The sequence below is a fragment of the Callospermophilus lateralis genome, chromosome 1 (assembly GCF_048772815.1).
Source record: "Callospermophilus lateralis isolate mCalLat2 chromosome 1, mCalLat2.hap1, whole genome shotgun sequence".
Lineage (NCBI taxonomy): Eukaryota > Metazoa > Chordata > Mammalia > Rodentia > Sciuridae > Callospermophilus > Callospermophilus lateralis.
In genome coordinates this window covers 39,529,055-39,550,280 of record NC_135305.1, presented here as the reverse complement: position 1 = coordinate 39,550,280, position 21,226 = coordinate 39,529,055, and the positions used below count along the sequence as shown (strand labels likewise).

General features: G+C 35.4%; 1 protein-coding gene across 1 annotated transcript in view; it reads left to right on the top strand.

Moving 5' to 3' along the window:
* The window catches only part of Samtor (S-adenosylmethionine sensor upstream of mTORC1), an 87,032-nt gene that overhangs the window by 28,273 nt on the left and 37,533 nt on the right, over nucleotides 1–21,226 (top strand). Inside the window, exon 3 of the mRNA XM_076861607.1 lies at nucleotides 9,074–9,244. Within this exon, the coding sequence (XP_076717722.1) occupies nucleotides 9,074–9,244 (171 nt within the window). The remainder of the gene's footprint in view (nucleotides 1–9,073; nucleotides 9,245–21,226) is intronic.

Genomic DNA, 21,226 nt, shown 5'->3' with positions numbered 1-21,226 from the left:
TCTCAGTCGCAGAGTCTCTGATTTGATATCAAGCTCCTTGATCCATTTTGAGTTAACTTTTGTGCATGGCGAGAGAAGGGGATTCAGTTTCATTTTGTTGCATATGGATTTCCAGTTTTCCCAGCACCATTTGTTGAAGATGCTATCCTTCCTCTATTGCATGCTTTTAGCCCCTTTATCAAATATAAGATAGTTGTAGTTTTGTGGATTGGTTTCTGTGTCATCTATTCTGTACCATTGGTCCACCTGCCTGTTTTGGTACCAGTACCATGCTGTTTTTATTACTATTGCTCTGTAGTATAGTTTGAAGTCTGGTATCACTATACCGCCTGATTCACACTTCCTGCTTAGAGTTGCTTTTGCTATTCTGGGTCTTTTATTTTTCCATATGAATTTCATGAGTGCTTTATCTATTTCTACAAGAAATGCCATTGGGATTTTGATTGGCATTGCATTAAACCTATAGAGAACTTTTGGTAATATCGCCATTTTGATGATGTTAGTTCTGCCTATCCATGAACAGGGTATATTTTTCCATCTTCTAATATCTTCTTCTATTTCTCTTTTTAGGGTTCTGTAGTTTTCATTGTATAAATCTTTCACCTCTTTTGTTAGGTTGATTCCCAAGTATTTTTTTTTTTTTTTTTTTTTTTGAGGATATTGTGAATGGGGTGTTTTTCCTCGTTTCCGTTTCAGAAGTTTTGTCGCTGATATACAGAAATGCCTTTGATTTATGCATGTTGTTTTTATATCCTGCCACTTTGCTGAATTCGTTTATTAGTTCTAGTAGTTTCTTTGTAGACCCTTTTGGGTCTTCTAGGTATAGAATCATGTCGTCCGCAAATCGTGATAATTTAAGTTCTTTTTTTCCTATTTTTATGCCTTTAATTTCTTTCGTTTGTCTAATTGCTCTGGCCAGTGTTTTGAGAACTATATTGAATAGAAGTGGTGATAGAGGGCATCCCTGTCTTGTTCCAGATTTCAGAGGGAATGCCTTCAATTTTTTTACATTCAGAATGATGCTAGCCTGAGGCTTAGCATAGATAGCTTTTACAATGTTGAGGTAAGTTCCTGTTATCCCTAGTTTTTCTAATGTTTTGAACATTAAGCAATGCTGTACTTTGTCAAGTGCTTTTTCTGCGTCTATCGAGATGATCATATGGTTCTTATCTTTGAGTCTATTGATGTGGTAAATGACATTTATTGATTTATTCATCCCAAGGATGAATCCTACTTGATCATGGTGCACAATTTTTTTGATGTGTTTTTGTATCTGATTCGCCAGAATTTTATTGAGGATTTTTGCATCTAGGTTCATTAGAGATATTGGTCTGTAGTTTTCTTTCTTTGAGGTGTCTTTGTCTGGTTTCGGAATCAGGGTGATGTTGGCCTCATAGAATGATTTTGAAAGAGCTCCCGCTTTTTCTATTTCCTGAAATAGCTTGAAAAGTATTGGTATTAATTCTTCTTTAAAGGTTTTGTAAAACTCCGCTGTATACCCATCCGGTCCTGGGCTTTTCTTGGTTGGTAGTCTTTTGATTGCTTCTTCTATTTCATCCATTGATATTGGTCTGTTCAAATTGTGTGTATCCTCCTGACTCAGTCTGGGCAAATCATATGACTTAAGAAATTTATCGATGTGTTCACTATCTTCTGTTTTATTGGAATATAGGTTTTCAAAATAATTTCTAATTGTCTTCTGTATTTCTGTAGCATCTGTTGTGATATTGCCTTTTTCATCGAGTATGTTAGTAATTTGAGTTCTCTCTCTTCTTTTCTTCGTTAGCTTGGCTAAGGGTCTGTCGATCTTATTTATTTTTTCGAAGAACCAACTTTTAGTTTTGTCAATTTTTTCAATAGTTTCTTTTGTTTCAATTTTGTTGATTTCCGCTCTGATTTTAATTATTTCTTGACTTCTGCTACATTTGCTGTTGTTTTGCTCTTCCTTTTCTAGGGCTTTGAGATGAAGTGTGAGCTCATTTATTTGTTGGTTTTTTCTTTTTGTGAGGAATGACTTCCAGGTGATGAATTTCCCTCTTAAAACTGCTTTCATTGTGTCCCATAGATTCCGATATGTTGTATCTGTATTCTCGTTTATCTCTAAGAATTTTTTGATTTCCTCCTTTATGTCTTCTGTAACCCATTGATCTTTCAGTAACATATTGTTCATTTTCCATGTGATGTAGGATTTTTCCTTCCTTCTTTTATCATTGATTTCCAGTCTCATTCCATTATGATCAGATAAAATGCATGGTATTATCTCCACCCCTTTATATTTACGGAGGGTTGCCCTATGGCATAATATATGGTCTATTTTTGAGAAGGATCCATGTGCTACTGAGAAAAAAGTATATCCACTTGATGATGGTTGATATATTCTATATATGTCAGTTAAGTCTAGGTTATTGATTGTGATATTGAGTTCTATAGTTTTTTTATTCAACTTTTTTTTGGAGGATCTGTCCAATGGTGAGAGAGGTGTGTTGAAGTCACCCATAATTATTGTGTTGTGATCTATTTGATTCTTGAACTTGAGGAGAGTTTGTTTTATGAATGTCGCAGAACCCTCATTTGGTGCATAAATATTGATAATTGTTATGTCTTGTTGGTGAATGGTTCCTTTTAACAGTATATAATGTCCTTCCTTATCCCTTTTGATTAACTTAGTCTTGAAGTCGATTTTATTTGATATGAGGATGGCCACCCTTGCTTGCTTACAAGGACCGTGTACGTGGTATATTTTTTCCCAACCTTTCACCTTCAGCCTGTGTATGTCTTTTCCAATCAGATGTGTCTCCTGGAGGCAGCATATTGTTGGATTTGTTTTTTTAATCCATGTTACCAGCCTATGGCGCTTTATTGGAGAGTTTAAGCCATTAATGTTTAGAGTTCCTATTGATATATGGTTTGTACTTCCAGCCATGTTTGATTATTTATCATTTTTTTTTAATTTAGTTTGTTTCTCCATGATTAGCTTTCCCCCCACCCTCTGTCTTTACTGAGGTACTTCCCACTGTTAGTTTTGGTTATCGTTTTTCATTTCTTCCTCTTGTAGTGTTTTGCTCAAGATGCTTTGCAGTGCTGTTTTTCTGACTGCAAATACTTTTAACTTTTGTTTATCATGAAAGATTTTTATTTCGTTGTCGTACCTGAAGCTTAATTTTGCTGGATTCAAAATTCTTGGTTGGCATCCATTGTCTTTCAGTGTTTGAAATACATTGTTCCAGGATCTTCTCCCTTTCAGTGTCTGTGATGAAAAATCCATTGTTAACCTTATTGGTTTACCCCTGAATGTAATCTGCCTCCTTTCTCTTGTAGCTTTTAATATTTTCTCTTTGTTCTGTATATTGGATATCTTCATAACAATGTGTCTTGGTGTTGGTCTACTGTGATTTTGTATGCTCCGTGTCCTGTATGCATTGACAATTTGTATATCCATTTCCTTTTTTATTTCTGGAAAGTTTTCTATAATTAGTTCGTTCAGCAGGTTGCTCATTCCCTTGATTTGAACCTCTAAACCTTCCTCTATCCTGATGATTCTTAAGTTTGGTTTTCTTATTTTATCCCATATCTCTTGGATGTTTTTCTCGTGATTGTTTTACCAGCCTTTCTGAGTTGACTAGACTCTTTTCAAGATGATATATTTTGTCTTCATTATCTGACATTCTGGCTTCTACTTGCTCCACTCTGTTAGTGATACTCTCATTTGAGTTTTTAATTTGGTTTATAGTTTCCTGCAATTCTAGAATTATTGTTTGATTTTTTTTATAATCTCTATCTCCTGATAAAGATGCTTATTTGCTTCTTTTATCTGTTTATGTAATTCATTTTCAATGTGTTCTTTCACTGTTTGAATTTGCTGTCTCATATCCTCTTTAAGATTCCATTCCATCTGTCTAAGGTATTCCTTGAGTTCTTTATTTGGCCATTTTTCTGATGCCTCTAGTTCCTCCTGAATATTTAGGCTGTCCTGCATTGTTTGTACTCCTTTTCTTCCTTGCTTTTTCATGCTGCTCATGTTACTTCTTGTTCTGTTTGACTGCTGAGTTACAGTTTACTCCTAAAAATTTATTTGATGCTTGGGAGGAAAGGTATTAGAAGGTAAGGGAAGAAGTCACTAAAGAGAATGAGAGTAAGCAGGTAGAATTCAAGGAAGGGGGAATAAGGAAATTGAAAAGAAATGAAAAGACAAAAGAAAAAAATAGAAAATAAAAAAAGAAAAATAATTTTAAAAAATAATCAAAAAAAATAAAATTAAAAAAAATAATTTAAAAATATTTTTAAAAAATTTAAAAAATGAAAATGAACCCCCCCCCCCTCAAAAAAAATTTAATAAATGCAGTCTTAGAGTTTGATTAACTTCTCTTCCATTAGGTGGAGCTGTGCCCACCGGGCCAAGCTTCTCCTATCAATACACGGGAACCAATCACTGTGCAGCAGCTCCTCCTCCCAGACTGGGTGGGTCTCCAATCCTGAGTGCCTAGGGCCTTCTCTTGTGTCTAGTCACTTCCCCACTTTTCTTAAAGCCAGGCCCTGTTGAGAGCCACATTCAAAGGGGCCCCAGCAAACTTCCAGCTGCCAGCAAACTTTCAGACTGCCAGCTGATGATTGGTTCACAGTGGCCCCAGCAACATCTAGCTGATTGGCTCCTCTGTGGTGATGCTCATTGGAGATGCTCATTGAGCTGTTTCCCCGCCCTTTCGGACTACCAGCTGATGCTTGGCTCACAGCGGCCCCAGCAACATCTTGCAACATCTAGCTGATTGGCTCCTCTGCGGTGATGTTCATTGGGCTGTTTCCCTGCCCTTTCAGACCACGGAGCTGCTCATTGGGGGACTTTTTTGCCTCCACCCATGCGACCCAGCCAATCGGCCTCAAGAGCAGGAGGATTTTGGGAGGTGAAGAGGCTGGTGGGTGTGAAAGTGGCTAGGGAAGCCAGTGGTGGCAGTTGGGCTCTGAGGGTTTTTTCCTGAGGAGCTGTTTTGTTTGGCGTGTGTGGTTCTAAAAATAAAGTTAGTTTCTTTTGACAAGTGGCTCCTGAATTGTGCCCAGCCAGACTGTGGGCAAGGCCCCTCTCACCGGTGACGCTCACCACAATACTGGCTGCACTCCAGGTCTGCTGCTCCCAGAAGCCCTATTTTCTTGAACGCCTGGGCACACTCTCCCCGTTTGCCATTCCCTCAGACCCTAAGTTTGTGGAGCTTGGGACTGAGAACCCTCAGCGAATTTTGCTTGCCCTCCCGTAGCCACGCCCCTGGTAGCTGGTGCAAGAGACCTCAGTTGTCAGCAATGGTGGGAGCGGTAGCAGGGGGTTCCGTGCTGCGTGTCCCGCGCCACTCCTGATTCCCTTGGTCTGACTATCGCGCTCACGGGAGAGCTGGGAGGGGCCCTTAAGGTTTCCCCGCTGTGTGGAGAGGAAGGGCTAGGGGGTTACACACCTGTCGCCGCCGGTTTCAATGAAGTTATCTCCTCCGCTGCATTCTGGTGACGTCAGTTCTCTTCCACGGTGGTATCCCATGCAAATGGCGACAGTTCGTTCCCTTTGCCGGTTGACCAATGCAATGGGTGGGTACTGACTGGCTCTCCGAAGCCCCATCTCAATCCTGTGGCCACTGCCTATGAAGGCTCGGTTGGTATTAACCTCCGCAGGTTCAGAAGGACCGACGAGTTGTTTCAACGGGATCGTTTAGTGCTGAGTCATAGTGGTTTGTCTGCGAGACGCAGGTGAATGGGAGCTTGAATTCAGCCCATCCGGGCTTGGTGTGTGTTCTGAGAGGCCTAGACTGTTCTCCCCAGATCCACGTCAGCTCAGCATTGCCTAGTGATCCTGAGCAAACTGCATTTAGACGGTTTACGATTCCCTATGCCTGCGCAGCTGAAGAGGTCAGAGACTTGATCTCTCCGCGCCCGCGGCCATGTTTGATCTACTGGGATTGTTTTATATCTATAGAATACCAAATTAAGAACTTTAGGTACTTTCACTATTGTATTGTTTACAGTACTGGAGTTTCTGTAGATATACAGGTATTAGTTGTAGGTGGACCTTTATTTTATTTATTCATATGTGGTGCTGAGAATTGAACCTAAATGCTAGGCAAGCACTCTACCACTAAGTTACAACCCCAGCCCCCCGTACTTTATTTTTAATTCTCAAAATTTATTTGCTATGAATGGAAATTCAGAGCCATAGTGTCTTCTTTTGATCTCACATATTTTATACACCCAAATATATCTCAGGAGTATCCTGTAGTTGCTTCATTCTTTCCCTTTATCAACATGCCTCCAGAGATAACTGCCCCTTTTCCAAGGTGACCCCCTAACTAACACTGTTCTGTCAAGACTCTCTCCTTTGCTAACAGTCCTTCCTGTCTACTTTCCAGGTTCCTTTCTTTGAGCTTCCAGTAGCAGATGTTCTGATTCAGTAGGGCCCAAATCTTGCCTTATGTTTTTCCCATTTAGATTTGGGTTTTCTCTTGGTGGTGAGGCTTAGTTTGTGTTATGTGATTTTGCCACTTTCATCATACTTTACTGTCTTACACACTCTTTACCTGACTCACTAAAATTTTTGTGGCTTAATAACTTTTGAATATCTGCAATTATATGTAGTTCTGCCTGACGGAAAGGTAAGCACACTTTTTAATCTCGTGTTTCATGTCTTAATGAAATGCATCATTTTAATATCAATTCCAAGTTGATGAAAAGTTTTTTCTTTTCTCCATCAGTTTTATTTTCTTCATTGTTATGTGATTATTTGTCTTCTTCACAAGTTGAGCATTTTTTTTTTTTTTTTTTGGTGCTGGGATTCAATCCAGGGCCTTGCACATTCTAGGCAAGTGCTTTACTACAGAGCTACATCCCCAGACCTTTATTTATTTGTTTGTTTGTTTGTTTGTTTATTTGAGACAGTGTTCCCCCCTAAGTTGCCCAGGCTGACCACTAACTTGAGATCCTCCTGTCTCAGCCTTCTGAGTAGCTGGGATTATAAGTGTACACCACCCTGCCTACTTGAATCTAAGCTTCTTGAGGGTAGTCATCTTCAATTTTTGTCATCACAATTTGTTTTGTTATCAGCTATGTCCTCCACATTATAGGAACTTAATAAATACTAGGATAATGATGGCTTTCAACTCCTGTATATATTTATAGTGAACACTAAATCTACATAGGATAAATTAAAGAAGTCTTACATCTTACATAATAAGAACTAAGCAAAACTGAAGTTGAACTAATGGCATCCTGTATGAGAGAAATGAATATTTTCCTCTTAAATCATAGTTCTGCTTGTTATATACAGTTGTAAATGACTTTTTCTTTAATTCTTTTCTTACAATGTGTTTCTGTAGTTTTACCAAGCAGTGTTTGTGGAGAAAAATAGTCTAGGTTTTTTTTTAAGTATGAAATAATAGTAATAGTATTATTATAATGATAATGTGGTTAATTTTAAGAATCTAAAAAGAAAGAAAATTTGTCAGATTCCATCCTCCTTTAAGCAGTTTTGGTTAGTGTATCAGTTAATTTTTTCCAGTGTGTATCTCTTGTTGGTAAAGCTAGTTCTCATTAGTCATTTTCCCTTTGTTTCTTGGCTTTAATGGCTAATAAATATTTGAGTTGATTCTGTGGTATTTTTCTTGTCCCATTACATGTCTAGGTATGGTGTCTTACTGTACTTACCCTATGATGAGATTTAAGTACATAATAAATATTAAGAAAGTTATTTATAAGTCTGTGCTAATCCTAGATTTCTGATTCAGGATAGCAATCTGACATAGACTTATCTGGGCTGAAATGATACATCCTGAAAAATCTATTTTAATTGTGTAAGAATTGGAACAAACAGGAATGGTTTTCTGAAGGAGAGGAATAATTTCAAAGTGTTACTTAAAAAGCACTGTTATGTTCAGACTTCTATTCTGTTTGAACTTATACCTTTATTGCATGTGCACTGTTATGACATGTAATAGGTTTTTATCAAGAGTTCCTTATTCATAACTCCCTACCCAGAGTAGGCCATAAAAAATAGAATTTCTTTTCCCTGAGGAAAGTCATAGAAACTGATCTTCCCCTGCTTTTCTTTCTTGAAGTTGGGCATAAAGAAATTTTCTACCCTACTTGTCTGATAGGAGGTTATAAAACCATCCTCATTGCAGAAGGGTCCTGCCCTGTGCTCTGGAGGGGAAAATGATGCACAGAGATGCCAAGAATAATTCAGGCCTTGCTGGGTTTCCATACCTAGACTAGTAGCATTAGAGCATACCCTTTTTGTCCATCACATTTTAGTGTTGTTGTGCATGCTTCAGTCATACCTGTGCAAGGAAGTCTCCATAAAAACCCGAAAAGATAGGGTTTGAGGGCTTTCAGATAGCTAAACAAATGGAGGTTCATAGAAGATGGCATGTCTGGAGAGGTTATGGAATCTCCTTGCCCTTTCTTATATACATTACCCTATGCAGAATTGCTTGCTTGCCAGTTGTCTGGTAAAGAGAAATCCCCACACTTGTTGAGGTTACAGAAATCTTTTGTGGTGTTATGGTATGAGAATGCAGTAATACTGGTTTGGTTTTTCTAACATAGTATGATACCATTTCTACCTGATCTAGTTGTTATGCCCTTTCTTAAAGCAAATAAAAAGAAAAATGATCTCTTAATATGTTAACCTGACTTTGTTATGTTAAACCAAAAGAAACTTAAAAAAAAAAAATCTATTACCAATAAAGCCAGCTCCAAATTAACTCTCTGCCTGTTATTTCTGGGTGTTGTCACTGAATAGTTATCTAAACTTTGCTGGAGGGACTTGTGTTTTAGTTGAAATTAATTGCACTATACACAGGTATATCTATACCCTTGAAGAACATTTTTTGTTGTTGTTTATTAAAGATAATCTATGATCATTCCATGTTACATAACTGTTTTAACAATTTAAAAGTGCTACAAATTGCTCAAACTTGCTTTTTGTCTAACATTTAAAAATAGAACTCTTTAATTTGGGAGTTTTCTCTAGGGATTGATAGACTTTTGTCCATTTTATTTTAATCATATCCATAATTTTAAAATACAACTTTATTTTGACTTGTAGTGTATGCAGAGAGTATTTCCAAAATGGTGGGAAAAAAAAAGCACTGGAGAAAGATGAAAAAAGAGCTGTACTCGCCACTAAGACCACTCCAGCCTTAAATACGCATGAATCTTCTAAACTTGAAGGTCATTTAACCAATCTCAGCTTTACAAACCCTGAATTTATAACTGAGTAAGTATACTTTTTCTACTTCAATTAACATTATCCTAGGTAGCTGTTAGTGAAAAATAGTATAGTTTATACCAAATAGAGGGCACTTAACTTTCTCCTGTGGTAATATGTTAGGCTGAAAAATAAAAATTTATAATATTATTAGGTATTAGGTAACTAGCATATACTTTAAGAAATATCTGGAAAATTAGTGGTTCCGTAATGTATGTTGTCCTTGCTAAAAATGAGAAAAAATAGTCTATTAAATGTTATAATAAATGATTCTTACAATACAAAGAATCAAAATAAGAAAATTTGAAAACCATTGAATTTAAAATAACTGTCCAATAAGAAATTACAAATAAGTGAAAAGAATGAAATATTTTTAATAGTACCATTCTTTGATTATGATTTGAAAATCTGCCAACTAATAATATATCACAATATATATAAGTACAAACTTTGTAAGTACATGAGTATTATAATCCAACTGATAATTAATAGTATAAAAATTATTTATGTATCTTAGTGCAAGAATGGATTTATGATATCAAGTAATATTAATTGTCTGCAAATGTTAAACTTAAATAATTCTGTAAGTATTCTTGATAGATGCTGAAAACTAACAGTGAAAGTAAATTTACAGTCCTAAATAATTCCCAAACTGCAAATACCACATAGCATTACCTTTGGTTACTTTGATTGTATACCATGTTCAAAATCTCTACTTAAAAGTAATTCCACTTAAAAATGAATTAACATCTTTGAGTAGTTCAGTAGGAATACTTTTCCCTATTTTATTTTAATCATATTCATAATTTTAAAATATAACTTTATTTGACTTATGTGTATGTAGAGACTATTTCCAAATGGTGGAAAGAAAAAATCATTTGAATGGTTCAGTAGAAAAAGACAAAGCAACTTTACCTTTATACAAAATTTCTGTACAGCTTATAAAATGTAACAATTTAACATCTCATATCTTAAATGTTATGGACATTCTTAACATATGTTTAAAATGTTGACTACTATAAGAAAGTAGATAGTTATACTTCATCAAAAACAGATTAATATGGAAAGTATGAGTTCTAGAATATCTGTGGTTCTTTTCTATAGTCTATTTCATTATTGAGAATTTCTTATTTATATAGTCACTGTCATCATATTTTCCTTTCAATCTTAAACATGGTTTTATTCCTTTTATTTATTTGGGTTTATTTGTTTTGTTTTGTTATTGTTTTGAAGCAGGGTTTTTCTGTGTTCCCATGCCGGCATCAGACTCATGGGCACAAGCAATCCTCCTGCCTCAGCCTCTAGAGTAGCTGGAACTACAGGCATTGGCCCAGCTGAACATTGTTATTATCACTGCCTTGAAGTTCTTGTCTGCTAAATCCAACATTTGGGCTAACTCAGAGTAAACTTATATTTACCTCTCTTTCCTGAGTTTAGACCACACTTTTATGATTTTTGTTATATGTCTCATAATTTTTTGTTGAAAACTGGACATTGTTGATAATATAGCATAAAAACTCTCATTTTGGATTTTCCCCCAAGGTGGGATAGAGGTTTTTTAGTAAATTGCCTGGACTTAATCTATGGAATTGGATCCCTTTATAGTTAGTATGTGCTGATTTATATCAGTCCTTTTTAAAAAATAAAAATAAATTAGTTTCTTTAGTCCAATTTCCTTTGGTTTGCATCTGGATCTGCATAGGTTATGGTCAAACAGTGAGGAGTGGTTGTGCTCAAACACCTCTGGCAAGGTTTCTGTTCTCTGTCAGAACATGAACATTAATTAGGGAGGGAGTACATTTAAAATTCAAGCAGTTTTCAACTCTGCCTTACCTTTTGCTTCTGCCAGACCTGTTTGGGTCTCTCCTACAAATATACATAGCCTTTTTTTGTCAGTCATGACATAAGGCTATGTGGAGACCTTATCTAGTCTGACTATGTCTATTTCATTTCTAGTATCCTTCTGTTTAGTTTCTGATTGTTTCTTCATTCTCCATCTCAACACCAATCAAGACTAACATGGCAACCTGAAACTAGCATAGTTGATTTTCTTTATTTATTTCCACCAAATTTGTTTTACTAATAATGCTTCATGTAGGTTTTTCCTTTTTAGTTATACATAACAGTAGAATCTATCTTGATATATTTATACAAGTATGGAGAATATCCTATTCTAATTAGGATCCCAGTGTTGTGAATGTACATGTCGATGTGATTCATTGTGGTGTATTCATATATGTACATAGGAAAGTTATGTCACATTCACTCCACTGTCTTTCCTATTCCTGTCCCTCCTCCATTCCCTTCATTCCCCTTTGTCTAATCCATTGAACTTCTGTTCTCCCCCTCCCACCACCACTTTATTGTCAGTTAGCATCCATATATCAGAGAGAACATCTGACCTTTGGTTTTTGGAATTGGCTTATTTCAGTTAGTATGATAGTCTCCAGATGCATCCATTTACAGGTGAATGTTATAAAGTCATTTTTCTTTGTGGCTGAGTAATATTCCATTGTGTATATAGATCATAATTTCTTTATCCATTCATCTGTTGATGGGCATCCATAGTTCCATAGTTAGCTATTGTGTATTGTGCTGCTATAAACATTAATGTGGGGCTGGGGATATAGCTCAGTTGGTAGAGTGCTTGCCTCGCATGTACAAGGCCCTGAGTTCAATCTTCAGCGACGCTAAAAACAAAACAAAACATTAATGTGGCTGCATCACTATAGTATGATGATTTTAAGTCCTTTAAATATATGCTGAAGAGTGTGATAACTGGGTCAAATGGTGTTTCCATTACTAGTTTTTTGAGGAGTCTCCATACTGGTTTTCAGAGTGGTTGCACTAATTTGGAAAAACAAAACAAAACAAAGAAAAACAGAAAAACAAAAAACAAACAAAGGAGTACAAAGTGTACTCTTTTCCCCACATCCTCGTCAGCATTTATTGTTACCTATATTCTTGATAACTGCCATTCTGGTCAGAGTGAGGTGAAATCTCAGTGTAGTTTTGATTTGCATTTCTCTAATTGCTAGAGATATTGAACATTTTTTATATATATTTGTTGACCGTTTGTATTTCTTCTTTCAAGAAGTGTTTCTTTATTTCCTTTACGTATTTGATGGGATTATTTGTATTTTTGTTTGTTTTGGTGTTAAGCTTTTTAAGTTCTTTTTATATCCTGGAAATTATCACCTTATCTGAGGTGCAGGTAGCAAAAATTTTTCTCCCATTCTGTAGGTTCTCTCTTCATGCTCTTGGTGTTTCCTTTACTATGAAGAAGGTTTTTAGTTTGATAACTATCCCATGTATTGATTTTTTATTTTAACTTCTGTACTTCAGGAATCTTAAGAAACTTAGTTCCTAAGTTGACATGTTGGAGTGTTGGGCCTACATTCTATTCTAGTAGGTGCAGGGTTGAGTTTTGTGTAGGGTGAGAGAGAGGTATTAAATTTCATTCTACTACATATGGATTTCCAGTTATCCCAGCATCATTTGTTGAAGAGGCTATGTTTTCTCTGACATATTTTTTTGGTGCTTTTGTCTAGTATGAGATATCTGTATTTATATGGGTTTGTCTATCTCCTGTTCCATTGGTCTTCATGCCTCTTTTGGTGCCAATACCATGGTGTTTTTTGTAATAGATGCAGAGAATACATTTGACAAAATATAGCATGCATTCATGTTTAAAACACTAGAAAACCTAGGGATAGAAGGAACATATCTCAACATTGTAGAGCTATATATGACAAACCCAAGCCTAAGTGGAGAAAAACTGAAAGCATTACGTCTAAAAACCAGAACAAAACAGAGATGCCCTTTCACCACTTCTATTCAACATAGTTCTTGAAACTCTAGCCAGGGCAATTAGGCAAAAGAAAGAAATTAAAGTGATAGGACTCATATCAAATAAAATAGATTTCAAGCCAAAGTTAATCAAAAGGGATAAAGAGGGACACTACATACTGCTCAAGGGAACCATACACCAACAAGACATAACAATCATAAATATATATGCCCCAAACAATGGTGCAGCTATGTTCATCAAACAAACTCTTCTCAAGTTCAAGAGTCTAATAGACCACCATACAATAATCATGGGAGACTTCAACACACCTCTCTCACCACTGGACAGATCTTCCAAACAAAAGTTGAATAAGGAAACTATAGAACTCAATAACATAATTAATAACCTAGACTTAATTGACATATGTAGAATATACCACCCAAGATCAAGCAGTTACACTTTTTTCTCAGCAGCACATGGATCCTTCTCAAAAATAGATCATATATTATGTCACAGGGCAACTCTTAGACAATATAAAGGAGTAGAGATAATACCATGCATCTTATCTGATCATAATGGAATGAAATTGAAAATCAACGATAAAAGAAGTAAGGAAAAATCATGCATCACTTGGAGAATGAACAATAGGTTACTGAATGATCAATGGGTTATAGAAGACATCAAGGACGAAATTAAAAAATTCTTAGAGATAAATGAAAACACAGACACAACATATAGGAATCTATGGGACACATTGAAAACAGTTCTAAGAGGAAAATTTATTGCTTGGAGTTCATTCCTTAAAAAAAGAAAAAACCAACAAATAAATGATCTAATACTTCAACTCAAAATCCTAGAAAAAGAAGAGCAAAACAACAGCAAAAGAAGTAGAAGACAAGAAATGATTAAAATCAGAGCTGAAATTAATGAAATCGAAACAAAAGAAACAATTGAAAAAATTGATAAAACTAAAAGTTGGTTCTTTGAAAAAATAAATAAAATCGACAGACCCTTAGCCACGCTAACGAAGAGAAGAAGAGAGAGAACTCAAATTACTAGCATACGGGATGAAAAAGGCAATATCACAACAGACACTTCAGAAATACAGAAGATTATCAGAAATTATTTTGAATCCTTATACTCCAATAAAATAGAAGATAGTGAAGGCATCGATAAATTTCTTAAGTCATATGATCTGCCCAGATTGAGTCAGGAGGATATTGACAACCTAAACAGACCAATATCAATTGAGGAAATAGAAGAAACCATCAAAAGACTACCAACTAAGAAAAGCCCAGGACCGGATGGGTTTACAGCAGAGTTTTACAAAACCTTTAAAGAGGAACTAATACCAATACTTTTCAAGCTATTTCAGGAAATAGAAAAAGAGGGAGAACTTCCAAATTCATTCTATGAGGCCAACATCACCCTGATTCCTAAACCAGACAAAGACACTTCAAAGAAAGAAAACTACAGACCAATATCTCTAATGAACCTAGATGTAAAAATCCTCAATAAAATTCTGGTGAACCAGATACAAAAACATATCAAAAAAATTGTGCACCATGATCAGGTAGGATTTATCCCTGGGATGCAAGGTTGGTTCAATATACGGAAACCAATAAATGCTATTCACCACATCAATAGGCTTAAAAATAAGAACCATATGATCATCTCGATAGATGCGGAAAAAGCATTTGACAAAGTACAGCATCCCTTTATGTTCAAAACTCTAGAAAAACTAGGGATAACAGGAACATACCTCAATATTGTAAAAGCAATCTATGCTAAGCCTCAGGCTAGCATCATACTGAATGGAGAAAAACTGAAGGCATTCCCTCTAAAATCTGGAACAAGACAGGGATGCCCTCTCTCACCACTTCTGTTCAACATAGTTCTCGAATCACTGGCCAGAGCAATTAGACAGACGAAAGAAATTAAAGGCATAAAAATAGGAAAAGAAGAACTCAAATTATCACTATTTGCAGATGACATGATTCTATACCTAGCAGACCCAAAAGGGTCTACAAAGAAACTATTAGAGCCAATAAATGAATTCAGCAAAGTGGCAGGATATAAAATCAACACGCATAAATCAAAGGCATTCCTGTATATCAGCGACAAATCCTCTGAAATGGAAATGAGGACAACCACCCCATTCACAATATCCTCAAAAAAAAAAAAAAATACTTGGGAATCAACCTAACAAAAGAGGTAAAAGATTTATACAATGAAAACTACAGAACCCTAAAGAGAGAAATAGAAGAAGATCTTAGAAGATGGAAAAATATACCCTGTTCATGGATAGGTAGAACTAACATCATCAAAATGGCGATATTACCAAAAGTTCTCTATAGGTTTAATGCAATGCCAATCAAAATCCCAACGGCATTTCTTGTAGAAATAGAGAAAGCAATCATGAAATTCATATGGAAAAATAAAAGACCCAGAATAGCAAAAGCAACTCTAAGCAGGAAGTGTGAATCAGGCGGTATAGCTATACCAGACTTCAAACTATACTACAGAGCAATAGTAACAAAAACAGCATGGTACTGGTACCAAAACAGGCGGGTGGACCAATGGTACAGAATAGAGGACACAGAAACCATTCCACAAAACTACAACTATCTTATATTTGATAAAGGGGCTAAAAGCATGCAATGGAGGAAGGATAGCATCTTCAACAAATGGTGTTGGGAAAACTGGAAATCCATATGCAACAAAATGAAACTGAATCCCCTTCTCTCGCCATGCACAAAAGTTAACTCAAAGTGGATCAAGGAACTTGATATCAAATCAGAGACATGGCGTCTGATAGAAGAAAAAGTTGGCTATGATCTACATACAGTGGGGTTGGGCTCCAAATTCTTCAATAGGACACCCATAGCACAAGTGTTAATAACTAGAATCAACAAATGGGACTTACTCAAACTAAAAATTTTTTCTCAGCAAAAGAAACAATAAGAGAGGTAAATAGGGAGGCTACGTCCTGGGAACAAATCTTCACTCCTCACACTTGAGACAGAGCCCTAATATCCAGAATATACAAAGAACTAAGAAAATTAGACAATAAGACAACAAATAACCCAATCAACAAATGGACCAAGGACCTGAACAGACATTTCTCAGAGGAGGACATACAATCAATCAACAAGTACATGAAAAAATGCTCACCATCTCTAGCAGTCAGAGAAATGCAAATCAAAACCACCCTAAGATACCATCTCACTCCAGTAAGATTGGCAGCCATTAGGAATTCAAACAACAACAAGTGCTGGCGAGGATGTGGGGAAAAGGGTACTCTTGTACATTGCTGGTGGGACTGCAAATTGGTGCGGCCAATTTGGAAAGCAGTATGGAGATTTCTTGGAAAGCTCGGAATGGAACCACCATTTGATCCAGCTATTCCCCTACTCGGTCTATTCCCTAAAGACCTAAAAAGAGCACACTATAGGGACACTGCTACATCCATGTTCATAGCAGCACAATTCACAATAGCAAGACTGTGGAACCAACCTAGATGCCCTTCAATAGACGAATGGATAAAAAGAAATGTGGCATTTATACACAATGGAGTATTACTCTGCATTAAAAAATGACAAAATCATAGAATTTGGAGGGAAATGGATGGCATTAGCGCAGATTATGCTAAGTGAAGCTAGCCAATCCCTTAAAAACAAATGCCAAATGTCTTCTTTGATATAAGGAGAGTATCTAAGAACAGAGTAGGGACGAAGAGCATGAGAAGAAGATTAACATTAAACAGGGAGGAGAGGTGGGAGGGAAAGGGAGAGAGAAGGGAAATTGCATGTAAATGGAAGGAGACCCTCAGGGGTATACAATATTACATACAAGAGGAAGTGAGGGGAAAGGGGGAAAATATAAGGGGGAGAAATGAATTACAGTAGAGGTGGTAGAGAGAGAAGAGGGGAGGGGAGGGGGGAGGGGGGATAGTAGAGGATAGGAAAGGCAGCAGAATACAACAGACACCAGAATGGCAATATGTAAATCAATGGTTGTGCAACTGATGTGATTCTGCAATCTGTATATGGGGTAAAAATGGGAGTTCATATCCCACTTGAATCAAAGTGTGAAATATGATATATCAAGAACTATGTAATGTTTTGAACAACCAACAATAAAAATTAATTTAAAAAAATTTAAAAAATAAAATAAATGTGTTGAGTTCAAAAAAAAAATAAAGTGATAGGAGTAGGAAAAGAAGAGCTCAAACTATCCCTATTTGCTGATGATTCTATATTTAGAAAATCTAAAAAACTCCAACAAGAAAACTTTTAGAATTCATAAGTGAATTCAGCAAAGTAGCAGGCTATAAAATTAACACCCATAAATCAATTTTGTTCCTATATACCAAAGATGAATCAGCTGAAAGAAAAATTAGGAAAACTCTCCCATTCACAATACCCTCAACAAAATAAAATAAAATGCTTGGGAATCAGTATAACAATAGAGATGATAAACCTTAGAAGATGGAAAGATCTCCCATGTTCCTGGATAAACAGAATTAATATTATCAAAATGACCATATTATCAGAAGCACTATACAGATTTTATGCAATTCCTATTAAAATTCCAGTGTCATTCTTCATAGAAATAGAAAAGGTAGTCATGGAATTTATTTGGAAAAATAAGAGGCCAAAAATAGCTAAAGCAATAATCCTTAGTGAGAAAAGCAAAGCAGGAGACATCACAATATCAGACCTTAAATTATACTATAGAGCTATAGTAACAAAAATGGCATGGTATTGGCTCCATGTCGGTTTTTATACCCTTTGCTCCATCAATTTAGTCCCATCCAGCAGGAAAGCTGCTGTTCAACCCAGCCAGCTCTGACTAGGAAGAATACCAACTGAGCCAGGGATGGGGATGATAAGAGCAGCTCCAGGCAAGGATACCACAGATCCCCCACTCTTCTTAACCTACATTCAGCTGGTTTTCATAAACATTTTTTTTCAACTTACTTGGCCTTTGTTTGAGCTGCAGAATGGTTTTGATCAATTTTTCTAGTATCCTGTTTTTTTAAAAAATATATTTTAGTTGTAGTTGGACACAATGTCTTTATTTATTTTTATGTGGTACTGGGGATTGAACCCAGGGCCCCACATGTGCTAGGCAAGCACTCCACTGCTGAGCCACAGCCCCAGCCCTAGGTTTTGCTTGATTTAAAAAATGCGTAGTAGGGCTGGGGTTGTAATTCAGTGGTAGAACTCTTGCCTGGCATATGTGAGGCACTGGGTTCAATCCTCAGCACCACATATAAATAAATAAAAATAAAGGTCCATTGACAACTAAAAAATAAAAAATAAAAATAAAAAAATACATGCTAAAGCTGGGTGGGTTGGCTCACACCTGTATACCAGGGGCTTCAGAAGCTGAGACAGGAGGATTGCAGGTTTAAAGACAGCCTCTGCAATAGCGAAGTGCTAAGCAACTCAGTGAGACCCTGTCTCTAAATAAAATACAAAATAGGGCTGGGGATATGGCTCAGTGATCAGTGCCCTGAGGTCAATCCCATTACCATAAATAAATAAATAAATAAATAAATGTGTGTGTGTGTATATACACACACACATACATGCATAGTAAGTATTTTAAATAAGCAGAAGCACATAGTTTACACTCAGCAGTTACTCCTTTTTTTTTTCTTCTTTTTAAGGTTAGGAAGGTAGTTTCTTTCTTAGTTTTAGTACTTGCTCAGGAAATAGATGTGGGAGACCACAAAATATTTTCTACTGAAAGAAATTTTGTCTGAAAAATTCATAAAATAAATGTGTTTCCTTACGAAGAGTTTAAAGCATTTCAAAAAATTTTTGTTAATCACAGTTTCTAGAATTCTTAATGTGTTTCTATGAACTATGTCCCCAAGATTTACTCTATGAAACAAGTTTGACTATTACTTTTGTAATTGTAATTAAATCTAATTTGATCTAACAAAGAAAATAAAGCTAATGAGACTTAAGCAAGATTATATAAAGATAATTTAGGAATTGGAGTCTTCTGTGTTTTCTTTTAAACTAACAAATTACTGTTTTCATCAATAGGATACATATTAAGAGGATTTTCTTGGATTTAATGATTAAGAAGTCATTGACCTTGAGGGATTAGTGCAATGTTGAGGGTGGCAAGTAAATTTCAGTGCTTTGAAGTTCAAGTGGGAGATTTACAGAGTATTGATACTCTTAAGAGAATTGTTATAGTAAGTGGAAAGGATAAGAGGATATTGTTTGGAAAGAAATTCCGATAAGGTGTTCTCCCCAAATAACTACAGCACACATTTACTTTTTGTACATATTCCTATAGAGTAAATTAGTTCTATTTTTAGCCACTTAAATAAAATGAATTCAGGCTGAGGATATTGCTCAGTTGGTAGAGTGCTTGCCTTGCATGCACAGGCCCTGGGTTCAATCCCTAGCACCCCACCTCCACACACACACATACACACACACAAATAATATTAATAATAATAATAATAATAAAATGAATTCGTTTTTATGCTAATACAATAGCATTAACAAAGTTAGGGGACACAGAAAGAGTAGCAGTTAGCTAAAGCCCAAATATGTGTATATATAGAATTGGGTTGATTGATTGAAGAGAAGGTTGTATTAGTGCTGCAACTTTAATCATCACTTTATATCCCCATGAAGAATCCTTTCTTCAATCTACTCTTCAGGACTACTTCCAAAGAAGTATTTTTAAGGACTGCTCTTTTTAACTTCCTTTGTAGATAAGTATTTCTGATCTATAATTTGGGAAAAAAAAATTTAATCATTGATTATACCCAGAATTCTCTCATTTGAATTTTCTACTAGTGAATGCATCTTTCCCAATTAATTAAAGTAAATTGGCATAGAACCTCATAAAATATTTAGTAATTATGTGTGGGCTGTTGGAGGGTGATGGTACTTATTTTTTTGTTGTTGTTGTTATTTTTTTTCTTAAATTGCTTGAATTCTGATAAATACAAATTATTCATCATAGCATTTTCAGATGAGAGTCAGAATTATTGCTGTGAAAACTGTTATTTTTAAGGATAGCACTGTATACATTATTGCTATGAATGCCATACACATGATATTAATTTTCAGAGAATTCAGATGAAGTATATTTTATGCTAGAGTATATGGAACACAGTTGGATGTTTCTAAGTAAAGGGCAATGAAGAATCATACTCAGATATTAGGAGGGAATGTCAGTAAGATGTACTTTAACTGGTAGAATGCTTAACCATCAATTTGTGCTATGATTTTTATTTTGTTACACTGCCTAAAAATAGGATGACCAAATGCCCTGTTTTATACAGTCCCAGTTTATGTTTACTAATGCTCTTTTATATTAAAAAAAATCCCAGTTTGTGCTATAAACTTTATGATGATCTTAACTGTAAAACACAAACCCATAATATAACTCACTTATAAATGACAAATGAGATAGATTTAGATAATAGACAAACACAGGTAAATGGACATCATGACCCAACAATTTACCATTTTGCCAAGCAATACTGGATACAGAAAAGGCATAGAATGTAATAACTAAAAACAGGTATTATTTTGTCTAAAAAAATATGTAATTTAAGATGAAAAAGCCATGGCCAATGGATGAAATATGAAGTGATCTCAGCAACCAGAACATTTAAAGAAAGAATTTAGTTATTCAAAAAGTAATATTTACTAAGTACTACTTAGTAAATATATTCTAGTTCTCTATGCTAGGTAATGATGAAAATAGATAAAGAAGAGTAAGATTTTTTTCAAAAAAAAAAGCATAATATAAAGGCTAATAAGTGTATGTAAAGTTACAGATGGCTTAGTTTATGTTTAAACCTTCAGCTTCATCTTTCCGTATTACTACTGTTGGTTGCTTACTAGTATGCATAGTAGTATGCAAGTTTAAAGTATTCTTAGAGCAATGCTATAATTTTCTGTTTTATTTTTTAAATAGTAACTATTTGGTAAATAAACTTAATTGGCTTGCATTTTATTTACAACCAGTTCTTTTTGACTAACTGTAGAAAAAGCATATCTTAAATTTAAAAACATTCCATATTTTACAAATTATCCATTCAGGAACATCGTTTTTAAAATTTTTGATATAAAAATCATAGGCTGAATGTTCCTTATCTAAATGCTTGTGACCATAACTGTTTCAGAGTTTGGGATATTTGCAGCATCATGACA